This window comes from Chiloscyllium plagiosum, chromosome 9 (genome assembly GCF_004010195.1).
Source record: "Chiloscyllium plagiosum isolate BGI_BamShark_2017 chromosome 9, ASM401019v2, whole genome shotgun sequence".
Lineage (NCBI taxonomy): Eukaryota > Metazoa > Chordata > Chondrichthyes > Orectolobiformes > Hemiscylliidae > Chiloscyllium > Chiloscyllium plagiosum.
The window spans coordinates 21,886,096-21,902,086 of record NC_057718.1 but is presented as its reverse complement, the minus strand read 5'-3'; the positions used below and the strand labels follow the sequence as shown (position 1 = coordinate 21,902,086).

The following is a 15,991-nucleotide window of genomic DNA, read 5'->3' as shown; positions in this document are numbered from 1 at the left end:
TACCTAACATCAACAAAATCATGTCCCGATGTCTGGAGCAACCAATAACCAGGAATAATTGCTGCCAGTTTCATCTCACAAGTTTGGCAGTCCCTTCAATCAGATGGTAATATTTGACACAGTTTTATTAGTTGTACTGTTTCTCTACCACAACTACACTGCTGGACATCACGATTCAGTTTCTGGTTCTGGCTCACTTCCTTTCCAATCTCTTTATGTTCTTTTGACAAAAGAAAGAAAATCATTTGTGGTCCAATTGTCATAGGAATGATATGCAATCAAGTGATAGCAGTAAACTCTGATCTAAGGATATAAAACATAACTCCCAACAGTGCAATACTACAGTGAAATCTCAACTGAGATGATCAACATCTTTGGAAAGTAGAGAAATCCATCAATTTCTCCTGGAATGTAGACAATTAAAGGGTTGTAACTGTGGTTCGTGCAAATGAGGAAACTCACAGAAATTTCAAACAAACTGACACTAATTTGCTCTACGCTGTATTCTCCCATTCCAGCAGTCTCTCCATCCCCTTGCGGAATCCTCGTCACAGCTTTGCGTGTCATCTGCACGCTTAAAGTTTTGCAATCTTTTCCACCCAAAGTGTCCTCAAGCATTTCGCACACAGGATGAACTGACCGTTTCAGGCTGGTTGAGAAATTGTTCTGAGGCATCCTCAAGGGTTGGAATTATTTTCCAATCAACCCGTTACAGGTGTGATAACGTTGGACCTTTGGAGCAGATGAGACTTAGACCCGGGTCTTCTAGCTTAGAGGAAGGGAGACTACCACACCGCTACAACAGTCCTCGGGGACGGTCATATCTATTCTTGGACAATCCCACGCCGTCCCGGGCGGGTGCGCGCGCCACTCACGTGACCGCGGCTATTAGGACAAGGCGGCGGGTGCGCGCTGTGCTGCTTGCTGACAGCCGGGGACAAGGATAGAGGACGGGAGAGGAGCCTGAGTGCAGGTAGCTCTCACAGCAACAGCTTAAAGTGTATATCACTTGACTTGCCGATCGAGAAAGAAAGATATATTAAGAATAGCAATACCTAAGGGCTCCGAATTGTGCCGTCCCGCAACTATTCCACTCAAGAAAAAAAACATCATGATGTCCCAAATGAAAAGTACGACAGTGAGCCATGTCCAAAGCCACACCATGACCCAGGTAGAAGAAACGGTGCATTACAACCACAACTATGAGAGCGAGATGGAAGAGTACATGATGCAGGAAGAAGATTGGGATAGAGACCTCCTGCTGGACCCTGCCTGGGAGAAGCAGCAGAGAAAGGTCAGTGATTTGTTGCTTTTTAATAAACAAAAATTCTCTGCAAAAAATTAAAAAGTCTGTCACTCTGATACTCCAGGTAAGTTCTAAACCCAGCCAATTTATTTACAAATTCCCCACGGAAACAGAAAACCAAGTCATCGTTAGCAATATGAATTCGAGAAGGTGCCAGTCATGAAAAGTGAGCTTTTTCATCAAGCAAAGCTTGGTTACAATATCTTAAATAGGTTGGGAATGGGTGCAATTATTGCTTGATAAATGGGACAATTTGATTCATTAGTGATTTGTGTTTTTCCAGGAGTGAATTGTTCATTTGTATTGCAGTTTTCTGACTAAGTTTAAAAGTTTGTGAAAAACAATCAAAATTGATCTTTACAGTTGTATGGTATTCCACAATTAAAGCAGATACAGATGCAATATGTAATGAATTTGATGCCAACAGTTTCATATTGTTACTCCTGTGTTCTGTATGGCATGGGAATTGCCAAGGGAGTTTTAAACAGCTAATGACGTATGTTGGATTAGAATGGATATGACACCTAATAATAACTACGCACCACTAGGTTTTATCATCCCCTCTAATCCATTGTATTTAACCAGAGTTATTTGCAGCAGTTGCTGTCTCCCACTCAGTTAATAACGAGAAACACTTGTCAAACACTGTTCTTTGAATGTTCTTTCATAACTTCTATTTTAAATTATTTGGAGAAAAAAAATTATTTTGGCTGGGGTGCTTTAGTGCACTGCACATTAAGTTTAGAATCACCAACCTCAAATTTACAAATTTGCTGCCATGGCTTCACTTTCGCCTCTCTCAGCAACCTTCTACAGTCCCAGCTAACAACCTTTGACTCAATGATGTCACCTTGCTGGATACCCCTCATCAGCAGAAGAACATTAGATGGTGTTTTCCTGGGACTTAGTTTGTCACCTCCTTTGCCTCTTACACAGAAATGGAGACAAACTTTGAAAGATGTGGACTGGGAGGGAGGGAATGTAATATACTCCCTTCAAGATACTTAATAAATAACAATACCTGAGAATTATTCTAATGAGCAGTGCATGGTCCCTAAAAATGATAGTAGATCAAATTTTTATTGTTTCTGGCTCTTGGGCTATTGATGACCTAACTAATAAATAATGGAAGCTTGGATAGGTAGGAATGCCTGACGATAATGGTGCATTGATAAGTTTTGTCCTTTTAATCCAACACATGGAAATTTTGTGTAGGCTTTGTTAAACACAGCAAATCATAGAAATCTGATATCAAAGCACAAAATGTGGAAAATAGTTTACAGGGTAGGCTGTACCTGGGGGGGGGGGGAAAGAGAGAGAGAAACAATTAATGCTTCAGGCCAATAACTTTTTGAACATCAGAAACATTTTGAGTATTCCTACATTTTGTGTCTTTATTTCTGTTGAGGAATGTGCACTTTCCACTTTGCACAATTTTCCTATACTTGTTCTCCCAGATGTCCAATAATGAAGAGACGTGGAAATATGGCATTCAATATGCAGAATTTTTTTTTCTGTTTTTGTGTGTTACGGTTGTTCAGTGTTAATCATGAGCCCCTTTGATTTAAATAATTGAAGAAACAAAATCAAGAATTTGTGTGGCTGATTTATTTCTTTTCCTGGTCAGCGCTCTCTATTGCATGATGCAAATTCTGACTCAGTATTGCTTCTAATCAGTACATTTAAAAAAATTAACTTCAGCTGAAAGAAGTACTTCATTTGTTTTAGTAAAATCTGTTCATGTCAAAACCAGCGAATTTACTTCCCTATCCCACACTCGTGTCTAGATTCTAATGAAATGAATTTTATCCAATCTGATTCTTTGACCCATCATGGCCATGTTGATACTTTCGTAAAGCTATGTGATTAGTCTCACTGCCCCCTTTTCTCTATAATCTTACAGATACACAAATAACTCCTATTCAAGTGTGTAAGCAATTCACTTTTGAAAGTTACTATTGAATCTGTTTCCACTGTTGTTAGTGTCTGTCTTGTGACAGTGCTGCTCCTTTAACAAGATTAGGTTATCCTTGATTTTTTTTTTCCAAGAGGGATCATAAACACACAGATTCCGAAATGTCTGGGGTTATCTACTCAAAGAAGTTAAGTTTTTAAACAAACACTTGTAAAATGAATGGGGAGTGGCCAGTTTTCCCAGATCAGCTTTTTCCTGGTTTGGTTTTAGCAACCAGTCTGGCTGGTTGAGACTGCTGGTCAAAGAAACCTCTACATGGAAAGTGTTCCGTGCTGAATCTCTCTACCATTTCTCTCTCCTATAAGAACATGTTTGATTTTTGCCCTTTTTTACCAAGGAGTGTTTATGGGGACTGTTGCAGGAATTTGGAATAGCATCATTAAGCTGGGAAATTCTTTTGGGTTTTTGGATAGGTTAAGTTATTCTGTATTATGTTCTTTTTTTGTTTGTGTTTCATTTGGTACTCTGTAAATAAATCCTGTTTTGTTTAAAACTGAGGGTATTTCTTTAACCAGCTGCACCACTCCTGGAATAGTCACTTTTGTATCTGCTTAAAGCAACTAGAAAAGTTAGGGTCTGGACTAGTTTCTTGGAATGTTTTGAGGGGGGGATCTGGCCTGGTCCATAAGTCTCTATCCTGCATTTGCTTCAAATAATTGAGATTCCAAATAGCCAGGAAAAAGAGCTAATTTGTCTGAGGGAAGGAAAAAAACATAGGCAATGATTCATCCAAGGCTTTGTCCTTCTGGACAGCTGAGGCACTATTTGTAGAAACTTCTTCAATGAGAAGTAGTGGACAAGAGACCTCACAATTTTTTAAAAATAACATAAATCACAGATCTATGCTTGTCAAGGTCTCATTAGATACTGCGTAACATAGAGTGAAATGACCTTGCACCAGTCGTCACTTACACACTAATATTTTGGAGAGGAGCAGGGGAATTAATGACTCAGTAGTAATAAATAACAGAGCATTGGAAAAATACTTTATAATTATAACATAATTAAGTGAAAAAATTTTGTTGAAAGTGCTTATTTTCATAATGTCACCAAACTCAAGATAATGTTTTATGCATACACTTTCTGGTACATTTTAGTGAAAAATATGAAATCTTTAAGCATCATTGTATATCAATTGCTAGATTTCAGCTTATGTTCTGAATTGACTGGAGTTCATATTTACTCTGAAAGGAGAAGTGTCTCTGCATGTCCCTGTTTGCACTTTGGTATTATACAGCATAGATGTTAGGAATTTGCACTGTTGACATGAAACTTTGCTGCCCAGGGCACCTAACAGGAATTTTCAGATGTTGAGTCTTATAAGATGTTTTCCCTTTATTTAAAAAAAAACTGTTTTACATGCAAGGCAAATTGATTTGCCCTGATTTTAAACCTCCTTGTCTTTGTTCTAGTAATGTTAGGCAGCATGTAAATGTTGTGCCACTAAATTATTTGCTCCTTAGTAGAACTGAGCTCAGTGGCTTCTGCATTCTTGGTTGCCCTCATGAGCTGCTGACTGTCTCTGCCTTAGCAAGAAGCTGAGCAGTATTTTGCTGATAGTGCCTGCTACAGCCAACTTTCTAATCTTAAAAATAGTTTGCCCCACTTAAAGGAAAGATGCGCTTTATTACAATAGGCCACAGCTAATTGCAATTGCTACAATTATTAACAAAGAAAATGGAGCTCCAGTGAAAGGGAGGACTGTAGAATCACAGTTGCAGGACTGGAGATATCAGTGATGAGCATGTGAGCCAAAAGACTCATTAGGATAAGCCTCAAGAAAATATGAGCAGGGGGCTAGGAAGTCACTTCCTGCCACATGTACCTAAGGACCTGGCAACAGTGGCATAAGGACTCTTAATGAACAAAAGCGATGGTCAAGGTCACTGAGTGCATCTTTGCATGGCATCTGTCTGCCACATCATAAACCCCACATACTGCTCAATGCATCACACCCCCATCATTCAACCAGCAGCACTCTGGCATTCAGATCTCAGCCCTAACACCAAGATTCTGCAACACAGACCTACCAATGCTGCCAGCTTCACACTGTTTCCATGTACCTCCAGCTACACATATCACCAACATCATTCCTAATTTTTTATTTGTAGGACAACAAAGAGGAGAGAAACAAAACCAGTGAGTAACAAGGAACTCTGCATTTCCTGACCCCTGTGAAGATTTTGGCACATTTTGCATCATGAGGTTGTCTGTGACAGTCCTTGGTATTTAGGATTGCAGAAAACATTGAGTATGATGATATTTTCCAGGCTTAGATGTCACTTTCCTCTGGCAATCTGGCATGATGAGCAAGCTGCTAAAAGTGTGACCATGGACGTCTTGCTTTACACTCCATATATTTTTCTCAGACCAACCTTCCCTTCTGATTTTTTTGTTTACACACTTCCAGGAAGAGGAACAAGCACAAATGATCATTTGATCGAACTCTTGCAGGCACCAGTTGAGATACTGATATTTTATTTATCATAAAGATTAGAGCTGGAAACTGCATATGAGTTTCCAGCAGGCTGCTGCCATGCTAGGAATAAAGGATAGTTTGTGTCTGCTCATTGGAGACTAAGGTTACAGACAAGTATTTTTAGTGAGGACTTGGAAGCACCTCAATGAGGTGACATACAAGAGATAAATGATTGCTGTGCACAGTGAGTTCCTGGGTCAATTAGTTGACCTCCAGAAACAGGCCACTTTGGAATATTATGGAGTGTTTCTGAAAGTGGGCTGAGATCCTGGCTTTGGCAGGGTGTGTTGCTGCATCTTCACAGGAAGGGCAACAAACCTTACCCACATAAAAGCTGCAAGATGTATGGGAGCCATGTTGCCTCATCAGTCACTCTAATTCACCAGAATGTGGAGAATTTAAATGTATAACCATAGTTCTGCATGTAGTCATTTCTGTACACTGACAGTGAGTCTGAAAGGGCCTGTGGAATGAGAAGCGAAAGAGGAAAGCAGAATTGCACAATCTCAATTAGGAAGAAAATCAGAATTGGGCAAGAACAGGATTGTGCTCTCGAGCAAGTTACAGTACCTCCCATTTTAAAAGCTGTCTAAAAGCTGGAATACTGTGAATAGTTTTAGTCCCTCTATCTAACAAAAGATATACGGTCATTGGAAGCAGTTTGGAGAAGCTTCAGGTTGATTCCAGGTTTGGAGGAACTGTGAAATGAGAAGAGGTTGAATAGGTTAGGCCTGTACTCATTGGAGTTTAGAAGAATGAGAGATGACCTTTTTGAAACATCAAAGATTCTGAGGGAATTTGACAAGGTAGTTGTTTTTTTCCCCTTGTCTGGGACCAAGAGCAGTTTCAGAATAATGAGTCACCCATTTAAGACACAGATGAGGAGGAACTTCTCAGAGGGTTGTGAATCTATGGATATCTTTATTGAAGAGGAGTTTTAAGAATTTTCAAGGCTGAGATAGACTATGTATAACCAGTAAAGAAATAGAGTTATGGGGAAAAGGCGTGAAAGTGGAGTTGAGGATTATCAGATCATCAAATGGCAGAATCGACTTGAGCTGAATGACCCTTATGTCTTATGCCATCTCATTGTATAAGCCTACATTTCTTGTCTTGTATGAGAATATACATTTTGTCAATGGTTCTAATGTTATGGGCTTCTGAAATTGGAACTGATTCTATATTTTAGGAATAACAGGATGAAAATATTGCCAAATTGTGTATTCCCAATATAGAATTTAAAGCCTGTGCTTCAAAACTTTAAGTAACACAAACTAGAATGCTGATTGTACATGTACCTATAACTTTGTAATGTGGATGACTGCATAATGTAATCACTGCTTTACAACTGGGCAATGGAATGTGCTACTGGTTTCCTCGAAGTGCAATTGTTGGCAGACTGTCTCTTGTATCTATGCACAACCTTGACATTTAATAACCAGACTTGTCTGATAATTTTAGGAACAATGATAATGCTTGCTTTAAAAAGACAAGTTGACATTGCCCAGGCAAAAACATATGCAGTATGGATGGGGCAGTACCCTTTAGCAATCTGGAATTTTTCTTATGAAAAGTACCTCCATTTTCATCGAAGTTTGTCATATAATTTCACGTTTTCTTGACTCAAGTGGACTAGGTCCTGATGGCTTCAGCCTTAAAAAGTGTAGCTAATTACATATTTATCATCGGTTTTAATTTTCCAAAATTCTCTTGATTCTGGACAATCCCTTCAGATTGATAGATAGTGAATGTAATTGCTTGATTTTAAAAGGAAGGGAGGCAGAAAGCAGGAAACCATAGGTGCGTTAGTTTAATGTCTGTCAAATGGAAAATGGTAAAATCTTTATAGAAAGGTTCAACATAATCAGAGTCAACATGGTTTTGTGAAAAGGTATTCTTATTTGACTGATCTATTGGTGTTCTTTCAGGAAATAATGTACCATAGATAAAGGGAAACCAGTAGATGTGCAGCATTTAGATTTCTAGGTGGCATTTGATCAAGTGCCACATTAAAGTTGCAGAAAAATAATCCTCATGGTGTAGGGGTAGCTCACTGGAATGGATAGAAGATTGGATCTCTAAGAGAAAGCGAACAGAAGATGTCAATTTGTCTTTTTCAGATTGGCAGGATGTATCATGGTGGTTAGCACTGCTGCCTCACAGCGCCAGGGTCCCAGTTTGATTCCAGTCTCTGGCGACTGTGTAGAGTTTTCATATTCTCCTCATGTCTGCATGGATTTCCTCCTGGTGCTCCAGTTTCCTCCCACAGTGCAAAGATGTGCGGTGTGGACTGGTTGGGCTGAGGGGCCTGTTTCCACACTGTAGGAAATCTAATCTAATCTAATGATTAGTGCTGGAACTTCACTGTTTGGGAATGCAAATTTTAAATACCATGCTGAGTATTGATTTGGTGTGAACAGTCTGAATTGTGTCATTTAATAGCGTACAAATTTGTCAGACAGAACAATGTAATAGAATAAAAAGCTATCACTATAAAGGGCTGGATAGGGCATGGAGTTTGACTAGTCAGTAAATGTTTCTATGATCTCTCTCATCCAAATCTGTATACCTGCTGAGTTCCTTCTTCATTTATAATTATTTATTGTCCCCAAAGTGCATTCCAATCATTTTAGTACTTTATTTTGGTTTCAGAATAAAAAGGGAAGAAAGACTGCATTGATATTTCATCCCTTGTGATAAGAATTAGAAAGCACTTACCAAAAGTACCTCATTCGTTGTAATGTAGTCATTGTTGTAGTGTAGGAAAAACAGCAGCTAATTGGTCACTGCAACCTTCCAAAGTCAATAGTGAGATAACGACCACACAGTCTAGTTTTTGTGCTATTGACTGAAGTATAAACATTGACCAGGACCTGCTTTTCCTGGAAATAGTGCAATCAGATCTTTAATAGACAGGAAGAGAGGTCCTCAACTTAACACCTCATATGAAAGACAACACCCCCAGTACTGCAATACACCTCCGTGTTACATTGCAGTGTCAGCTTTGATTTTAGTGCTGCAGCACTGAATGGGACTTGAACTCTGAAACTTGATTCAGATGTTAGTGCACTCACCAACTAGGTGATGGCTGTTGCAATTAATATTTATATTTATTTTTTGCTTTTGTTCAACATTTTTACATGGTAAAAAGAGATAACACTGATTTATACCAACTTAAATTTGATTTCTTGCATCCCAGTCTTAATTAGTACAAGATGAAAAATTTTACCTTGCCTCTTTTTAGCAATGTTTAAATGGATTCTTTCTTGATTCAATTTACACTAACAGTCACTATCAAAGATTCACATGGCAATTAAGTAATACATTTGTAACCTGAAATGCAGAGTTCTTCTCTGTAATGTTGATGGTATCTCCTTTAAGTTACCTAGAACCCTAAATGTTCCAGCACCAAAGAAAGCATTTGGTCTGATTCTGGAGCAATCTAAACTTAATCGTATAGCTCTATTCTCTCCACATTATCTTTACCTATAATGATGGTTGCTCACTTCAACTACAACAGCAATTATATCAGACAGCCAGAAGAATTGCCTTCCATTTATAATTATTTTATGATACACTTCTGAGGCAGGTGGGACTTGAACACCTACCTTCTGACCCAGAGGTACCATTACTGCTGCACTACAAGACTTCCATCTTCTGTTTTATCCACTATCAAAATCCTTCATAATTCCAGAGAAACCATTATTGCATCCCTATGTAATCTTCTCTGCTTTAGTGGCAATTGTCCATCACTTGTATTATTCTGGCAAATTTCGTGTTTACTGTTGATGCGGATTTAATGACCTTCACACAATAGGACATCCAAAACCGTATACAGTATTCTATCTGTAAAGTAGCTGTTGGACCACATAAAATAATTATTTCATTTTGCTTTTGTAATCGATATCAACATATGAAATCCTTTCCTTTACCTGAACAATCAATAATTATATCAAATTTGTCCAACTTAACTTGTCTGTAATGTGCTACGTACTGTCCCTGATTATTTCCAAGTAATTTGCTCATCTCCATCTGTAATTTCTCAAATATCTGTGCAACTAAATATTGGAACATAGTAATAACTAAAATCCTTTTTAATTTTGTAACTTATGGACATGTGTAGCAATTGGACTTTAGTACCATTGAGCATATTAGTATTAGATCCCACTGTTCCTTGTAATTAAACAAATAATGATACAGAAATGTTTGCTCTGTTTGTTTAGAATTAGTTTTGCTTTTAAAAAAAACATTGTGACCCCAGTGCACCTTTGAAATGGTACCATTGGATGTTTAGAACTGAAACAGCTGCCAGATATGTCTTTTTAATGGGATATTTATTCTTAGTCGCATTAAACTAAAGCTTTTTTAAACCTGAACTAAGTAAATAAATGAATTGGTCATAAATAGATAATTACTGCAGTTACTACAATAGCGCAGCTGTGCTCAGAGGAGTGATATGGAAGAAGCTTCCAGGTTGACAGGATATTGTCTTGTTATTCACTTTCTTGATTACTGAAGTGTATTCCTATTCTGTTTATTCTGCTGGTGTTATAAATTATAGCTGAACTTGATTGGAAAACTCCTGGGGTGCTTGTGATTATCTATTGTTATGATTTTATAATAGCTAGTAAATAAACCTCTATTTAATTGCCCCTCAGTTATCAATGTTAAAAGTAGACCAGATATTATGAGGTTCAGTTACACTTGGACTGTTCTTTGTACATGGAGCTCCATGTACAAAGTATACATCCCAGCTAAGAATATGCATTTCATATTAATAAAGGAACTGCCACAGCTCCATGAAAATGAACCTCAAATCATTTCCCTCACTGGCACCTGGAAGATGAGTGAAATCAAGATGTCTAAGAATCTGCAACTGATTTTTAGGAACTTTTAAAATGTAACAAAATATCTCCTGGTGTTTTGTGGGAGCATTATGAAACAAAAAATATGACAGAATACAAAGGAAATGACCAAAAGCTTGGTCATCGAGGTAGGTTTTAAGATGCACCTTAAAGGAGGAAAGCAATGTAGAGAGGGTTGGAGGTATAAGAGGGAGTTCTCGAGCTCGAGGCCTCAGCTACTGAACCAATTGGAGCAATTGTAATCAGGACTGTACAAGAGGCCAAACTTAGAGCAGTGGAGAGATCTTAGGGTTCTTGGTTGTGGAGATTAAAGAAAAGGTAGGTCAAGGCCTTGAGGGAGTTTAAAAATAAGGAAAGGAATTTCAGTATTGCTGTGTTGTGAACATAGGGTGACATGGAATATTACTTGCTGAAAGTTAAGACACAAGTAGTAGAGTTTTGGAAGGCCTGATGTTTGTAACAAGTAGAATGTGGGAGGTCAGCCCACAATGCATTGGAATAATCAAGTCTACAGGCAACAGCATGACAAACTGACATTGGTGAAGTCAAGCTTGTAACAGAGGTAGAAATACAGACGCAATCTTAGCAATGGCAAGAGTATGAGGTCAGAAAGTTATCTTGGGATCAAAAGTCACACCAAGTTTACAAACCAACAAGCTTACTCTCAGACTGTTGTCAGTAGGCAGATGGAATCAATAGTTAGGGTTTAGAACTGAAAAGAGTCTTCACAATATTAATATTACATTTACTGCTCATCCACTGTAGAATATCTGATAATGAGGGAGATCTCTAGCAACCGGTATCTTCACAACAATGGTTTTGTTCTTAAAATGAAAAAAAAAGTACTTGATGGCATTAAATGTGTAGGCCACACTGAAGAAATTGCAGCCAAACAGACTTGACACTTGTTTCATCCAAGATTATCCAGTTTTTCCATAGAGGGAACTAAAAGGTATCAAACTCTCATTTTTGTATCAATCACCCTGATACGCAAAACAGCTATCAGGGGTACCTGACAAAATGGTGATGTCTCTTTGTCTGTTGGATCATGACAGTGATCCTTGAAATTAGACTTTGTGGCTGTTGTATGCTTGTGGATAGCCACAATTTCTATCCCACAAAGTGTATTGGTATAATTCTGCTTACTTTATGCTAGTGCACAAATTGTGACAGATGGGACCAGAAAGCTACTTCCAATACCAATTGGTGTCTGCAGCTCACCACTTTAATACAGATTAGATGCAGTGCTAAACTTTGATCAGCTCATGCTGCTGTTTAAAGGAAGAGAGAGGAATGATTCTTAGAGAGGATTCCTCCTGGTTGCACAAAAAAATTCTTTACATATTTTAATTTTGAACTTCTGTTGAAATGAGTTGAAACAATGCCTTTAAAGACCACAGAGAGCAGAATGCTCAATGCTCGTCACCAGTGGAAGGGCAATGTTTCTTGCAAACTTCATTAATTGGGAACTTAGATTTACGTCAAGGTCCTATTGATATTGTTGATCTGTGTGAACTAATGAGACTTTTGTCTGTTTCCAGCTATGACGTGATGGGTGACAAGTGTTATATTTCCAACTTAAGTGTTGGACTACCTGTTTCTGCTCAGCAGAGGAGCTGAACCTCAACCCACAGGAATTTAGTAAGCCTTACCAAGTCAATCAACAAATCTCTCTTCTTGCAATTCACCTCTCCAATTCTCACAAATAAACTGCCACATGTCAGTGCAGATCAGCTAGGGTGTTGAGATGTTAATAATGCTTATCTCATTTCTGTGCATCTTCAATGCTCTGCTTTTTATCAGCTATTTTCTCCCATTTAACATTCATAGTGTCATTTAAGATAAACACCTACGCAATTAAATATTCACACTTTTGAGTGAATGTCTCAGCTGATACAATGTGTTTTGCATGGGTTTTGGCTTGGTGGGCACTGATGAAATCATAATTAAATTCTCCATTAATAAATATTCAGGCAAAAGATTTTTGAACCCCCTGCCATACAGTTTGAAGTGAAGTGGAGAGCTTAAAATGGAATAAACACTCATAAAGCAATGAGAAACATGACACTTGCTGTTGTATTTCTGAGTGCAAACCATAACTGTTGCCCCTCCACTTGTTCTTTGAGCATTTTCCTACAATGAAGGTAAACTAGAAGACTTCATGATTTGCCAGTCTCCAACCTAATGGTCAGCATTATGCTGTGTTTATTAATGATTTAAAGCAGTCCTTTCATTTTCCAACATTTTGCCCTCTTTCTTTTCTGCCTGCTTCTCATGACTGCCTAACCAAGTGCAACTTATGGTTTCCACTTTTGCTGAATCCAAATATTCAAGACAAATTATGGATTAAAATATCAATAGTCTGGATTTCAAAACCAGCAACAAAGAGACTGCATTCACTTTTGGCCTCAAAGAAAGCTGTTCATGAAAATCAAGTGATCTCCATGTAATATGGACTTCTCTTTGCCCAATATAATTTGTATCACAAGATCAAAGGTTTCTCCAAGATCCAGTCAAAATGATGTCATCAAAATGCCCAGTAGCCAATTCCATTGAAGTGTTCTCAGTCAACAAACCAGGAAGTAAAATACACTGATGTTATCAATTTTAATTGAAAGTTTTAGAGAGTGAACAAAAGAATTTCCAAAAAATATTATTTAAAAACAATTAAATGTAAATTGTGGTGCATAAGTTGACTCAGCAAATAAAATCATCTATTTGCCTGTGCTCAGTATATAAATCTTCCCTTTTAGCCATGATATATAATATATACAGTAGTCATCAGCTTAAAATTTTAACTCCCTGAATATATTATTTATTGACATTTCATAACTAGGCACAAGGGCTAAAACAGACAATATGGACTTTGCAGTGAAGATGTGCAGTGACTAAGGCATGCCCATTTTCTGCACCAGTTGCCATTTTGAAATGTCATTGCCAACCACCCACACCACTTTTACACTTGTGTTTAAGGCAACTGTCATCTTTGGAGAATTTTTCCAGGCTTCAAAGATTAAGTTACAGACTGACACCTACTGTGTATAAGATTAGTTTTTAGGGCCAGTGAAGTTTTTCCATAGTAGTTATGAACTCAGTGTGCTGTTAACACCTCACTTATACCTCAGAACAAGATGCAAATTTGCAAGGATTTTCACAGTGAGGCTGATGGCAGACTGATAAAAGGACAAGTTTTCAACAATTCAGTGATTTCGATTTGATTGCAGCATGTAGGAACCTCAACAGCACCTTGCTGCAGGGAGGCAGAAACACAGATTGCGAATTCTAGATCTCCACTTTTTAAACTCTAGGCATATGGACTCTGAAAAGTTGCTTTCAGTTTGAGGAACAATGAAACAAATTTAGACTTTCACCATCGTTACTACCACAAAATCCAGGTCCATGATGTATTTCACTGATGGAAATGAATTGAAAATTTTAATGTTAGTAGCTAAGTAAGTAACCTTAAACTTGTTTCTAAAGATCAGAACTTTTATTTAAGAAATTTCATGCAATCCACTGGAACAAAAATGAGAACGGTTCTGTCTGTTGACAACTTTAATCCGACTCATTAATTTTTGCTCAAGGTGGGTAAGAGGAAAAGGTAGCACAGAATTCAGAGGACAGGTTTACAGTCTATGGTGTACTCTCTCTGGTGTTTTACTGTTCACATGGAATCCTAGTTTACTGGTAATTTTCACTTCTATCTGGATAATTGAAGATCGATGGGAGAGCTTGAATGTTCTTTCCATCACATGGTTCACATCAAACTTCGAACAGTACAGTACAGGAACTGGCCATTTGGTCTACCATGTCTGTGCTGACCATTCTACACTAATCCCATCTGCCTGCATTTGGTCCACATCCCACAATTCCCTATGAGTTCATGTCAGTCTTAAGATGAATCTTAAACTTTGCAAACGTATCTTCTCTACTACCTCCCCTTGCAGTTCACTGCAGGCACCTGTAACCCTCTTTGTAAAAATAATCCTTTCCTCGCACATCTCCTGTAAACATTCCTCTCCTCACCTTAAATCTGTGCCTAGTATTTGATATTTCAACTCTGTGGGGAAAAAGACTCCATGCCTTTTCATAAGTTTATATACTTCTACCAGGTCACACTCCAACGAAATAATCTAAGTTTGTCCAAACTCTCCTTATAGCTAATACAGAGTTTAGATCAGAGTGGTGCAGGGAGGGAGGGAAGCGGGGGGTGGGGAAGGGAGGGAAGCGGGGGGGAGGGAGGAAAGCTGGGGAGAAGGTAGCAAAGAGTACAGTAGGTGAATGAGGGTGGAGATGGGAGTGATAGGTCAGAGAGGAGGGTGGGGGAAGGTAGCAGAGTCCCCAAAGGAGCCTTCCACATCCATCGAAGTTTCACCTGCACATCCACCAATGTCATTTATTATATCCGTTGCTCCCGATGCGGTCTCCTCTACTTTGAGGAGACTGGACACCTCAGAGAGTGCTTCGGGTAACATCTCCGGGACACCTGCACCAATCAACCCCACTGCCCTGTGGCCCAACATTTCAACTCCCCTTCCCACTCTGCCGAGGACATGCAGGTCCTGGGTCACCTCCACTGCCGCTCACTCACTACCCAACGCCTGAAGGAAGAATGCCTCATCTTCCACCTTGGAACACTTCAACCCCAGGGCATCAATGTGCACTTCCCCAGTTTCCTCGTTTTCCCCTTGCCCCACCTTACCTCAGTTCCAACCTTCCAGCTCAGCACTGTCCTCATGACTTGTCCTACCTGCCAATCTCCCTTCCCACCTATCTGGTCCACCCTCCTCTCTAACCTACCTCCTCCATCCCCACCCCCATTCTCCTATTGTACTCTTTGCTACCGTTTCCCCAGCATCCTCCCCCCAATTTATCTCTTCATCCTGGAGGCTTCCTGCCTCTATTCCTGATGAAGAGCTTTTGCCCAAAACATCGATTTTCCTGCTCCTCGGATGCTGCCTGACCTGCTGTGCTTTTCCAGCACCACTCTGATCTAAACTCTGGTTTCCAGTGTCTACAGTCCTCACTTTTGCCTTGTAGCTAATACACTCCAATCCAGGCAACAGCCTGCTAAACCTCCTCTCCCCCATTCCAAAGCCTCCACATTTCTGTAATGTGGCAACCAGAATGGCACACAATACTCCACATGAGGCCAAACTACAGTTTTATACAGCTGCAACATGACTTGCCAACTTTTATACTCAATGCCCTAACTGATGAAGGTAAGCATACTGTATGCGTTTTCACCATCTTATCCATTATATTGCCAATTTAAGGGAGCTATGGACTTGCACCCCAAAATCCCCTGTATATCGATGCTCCTAAGAGTTGTGCCATTTACTGTATACCTTTTATTTGATCTCCCA

The 15,991-nt window shown here is 39.0% G+C and overlaps 1 protein-coding gene across 1 annotated transcript in view; it reads left to right on the top strand.

The window, feature by feature from the left end:
- Window positions 1-910: 910 nt before the first annotated feature.
- LOC122552694 (alpha-actinin-2-like) overlaps window positions 911-15,991 on the top strand; it is a 96,082-nt gene continuing 81,001 nt past the window's right edge. Inside the window, exon 1 of the mRNA XM_043695564.1 lies at window positions 911-1,294. Within this exon, the coding sequence (XP_043551499.1) occupies window positions 1,112-1,294 (183 nt within the window). The 5' untranslated portion in view covers window positions 911-1,111. The remainder of the gene's footprint in view (window positions 1,295-15,991) is intronic.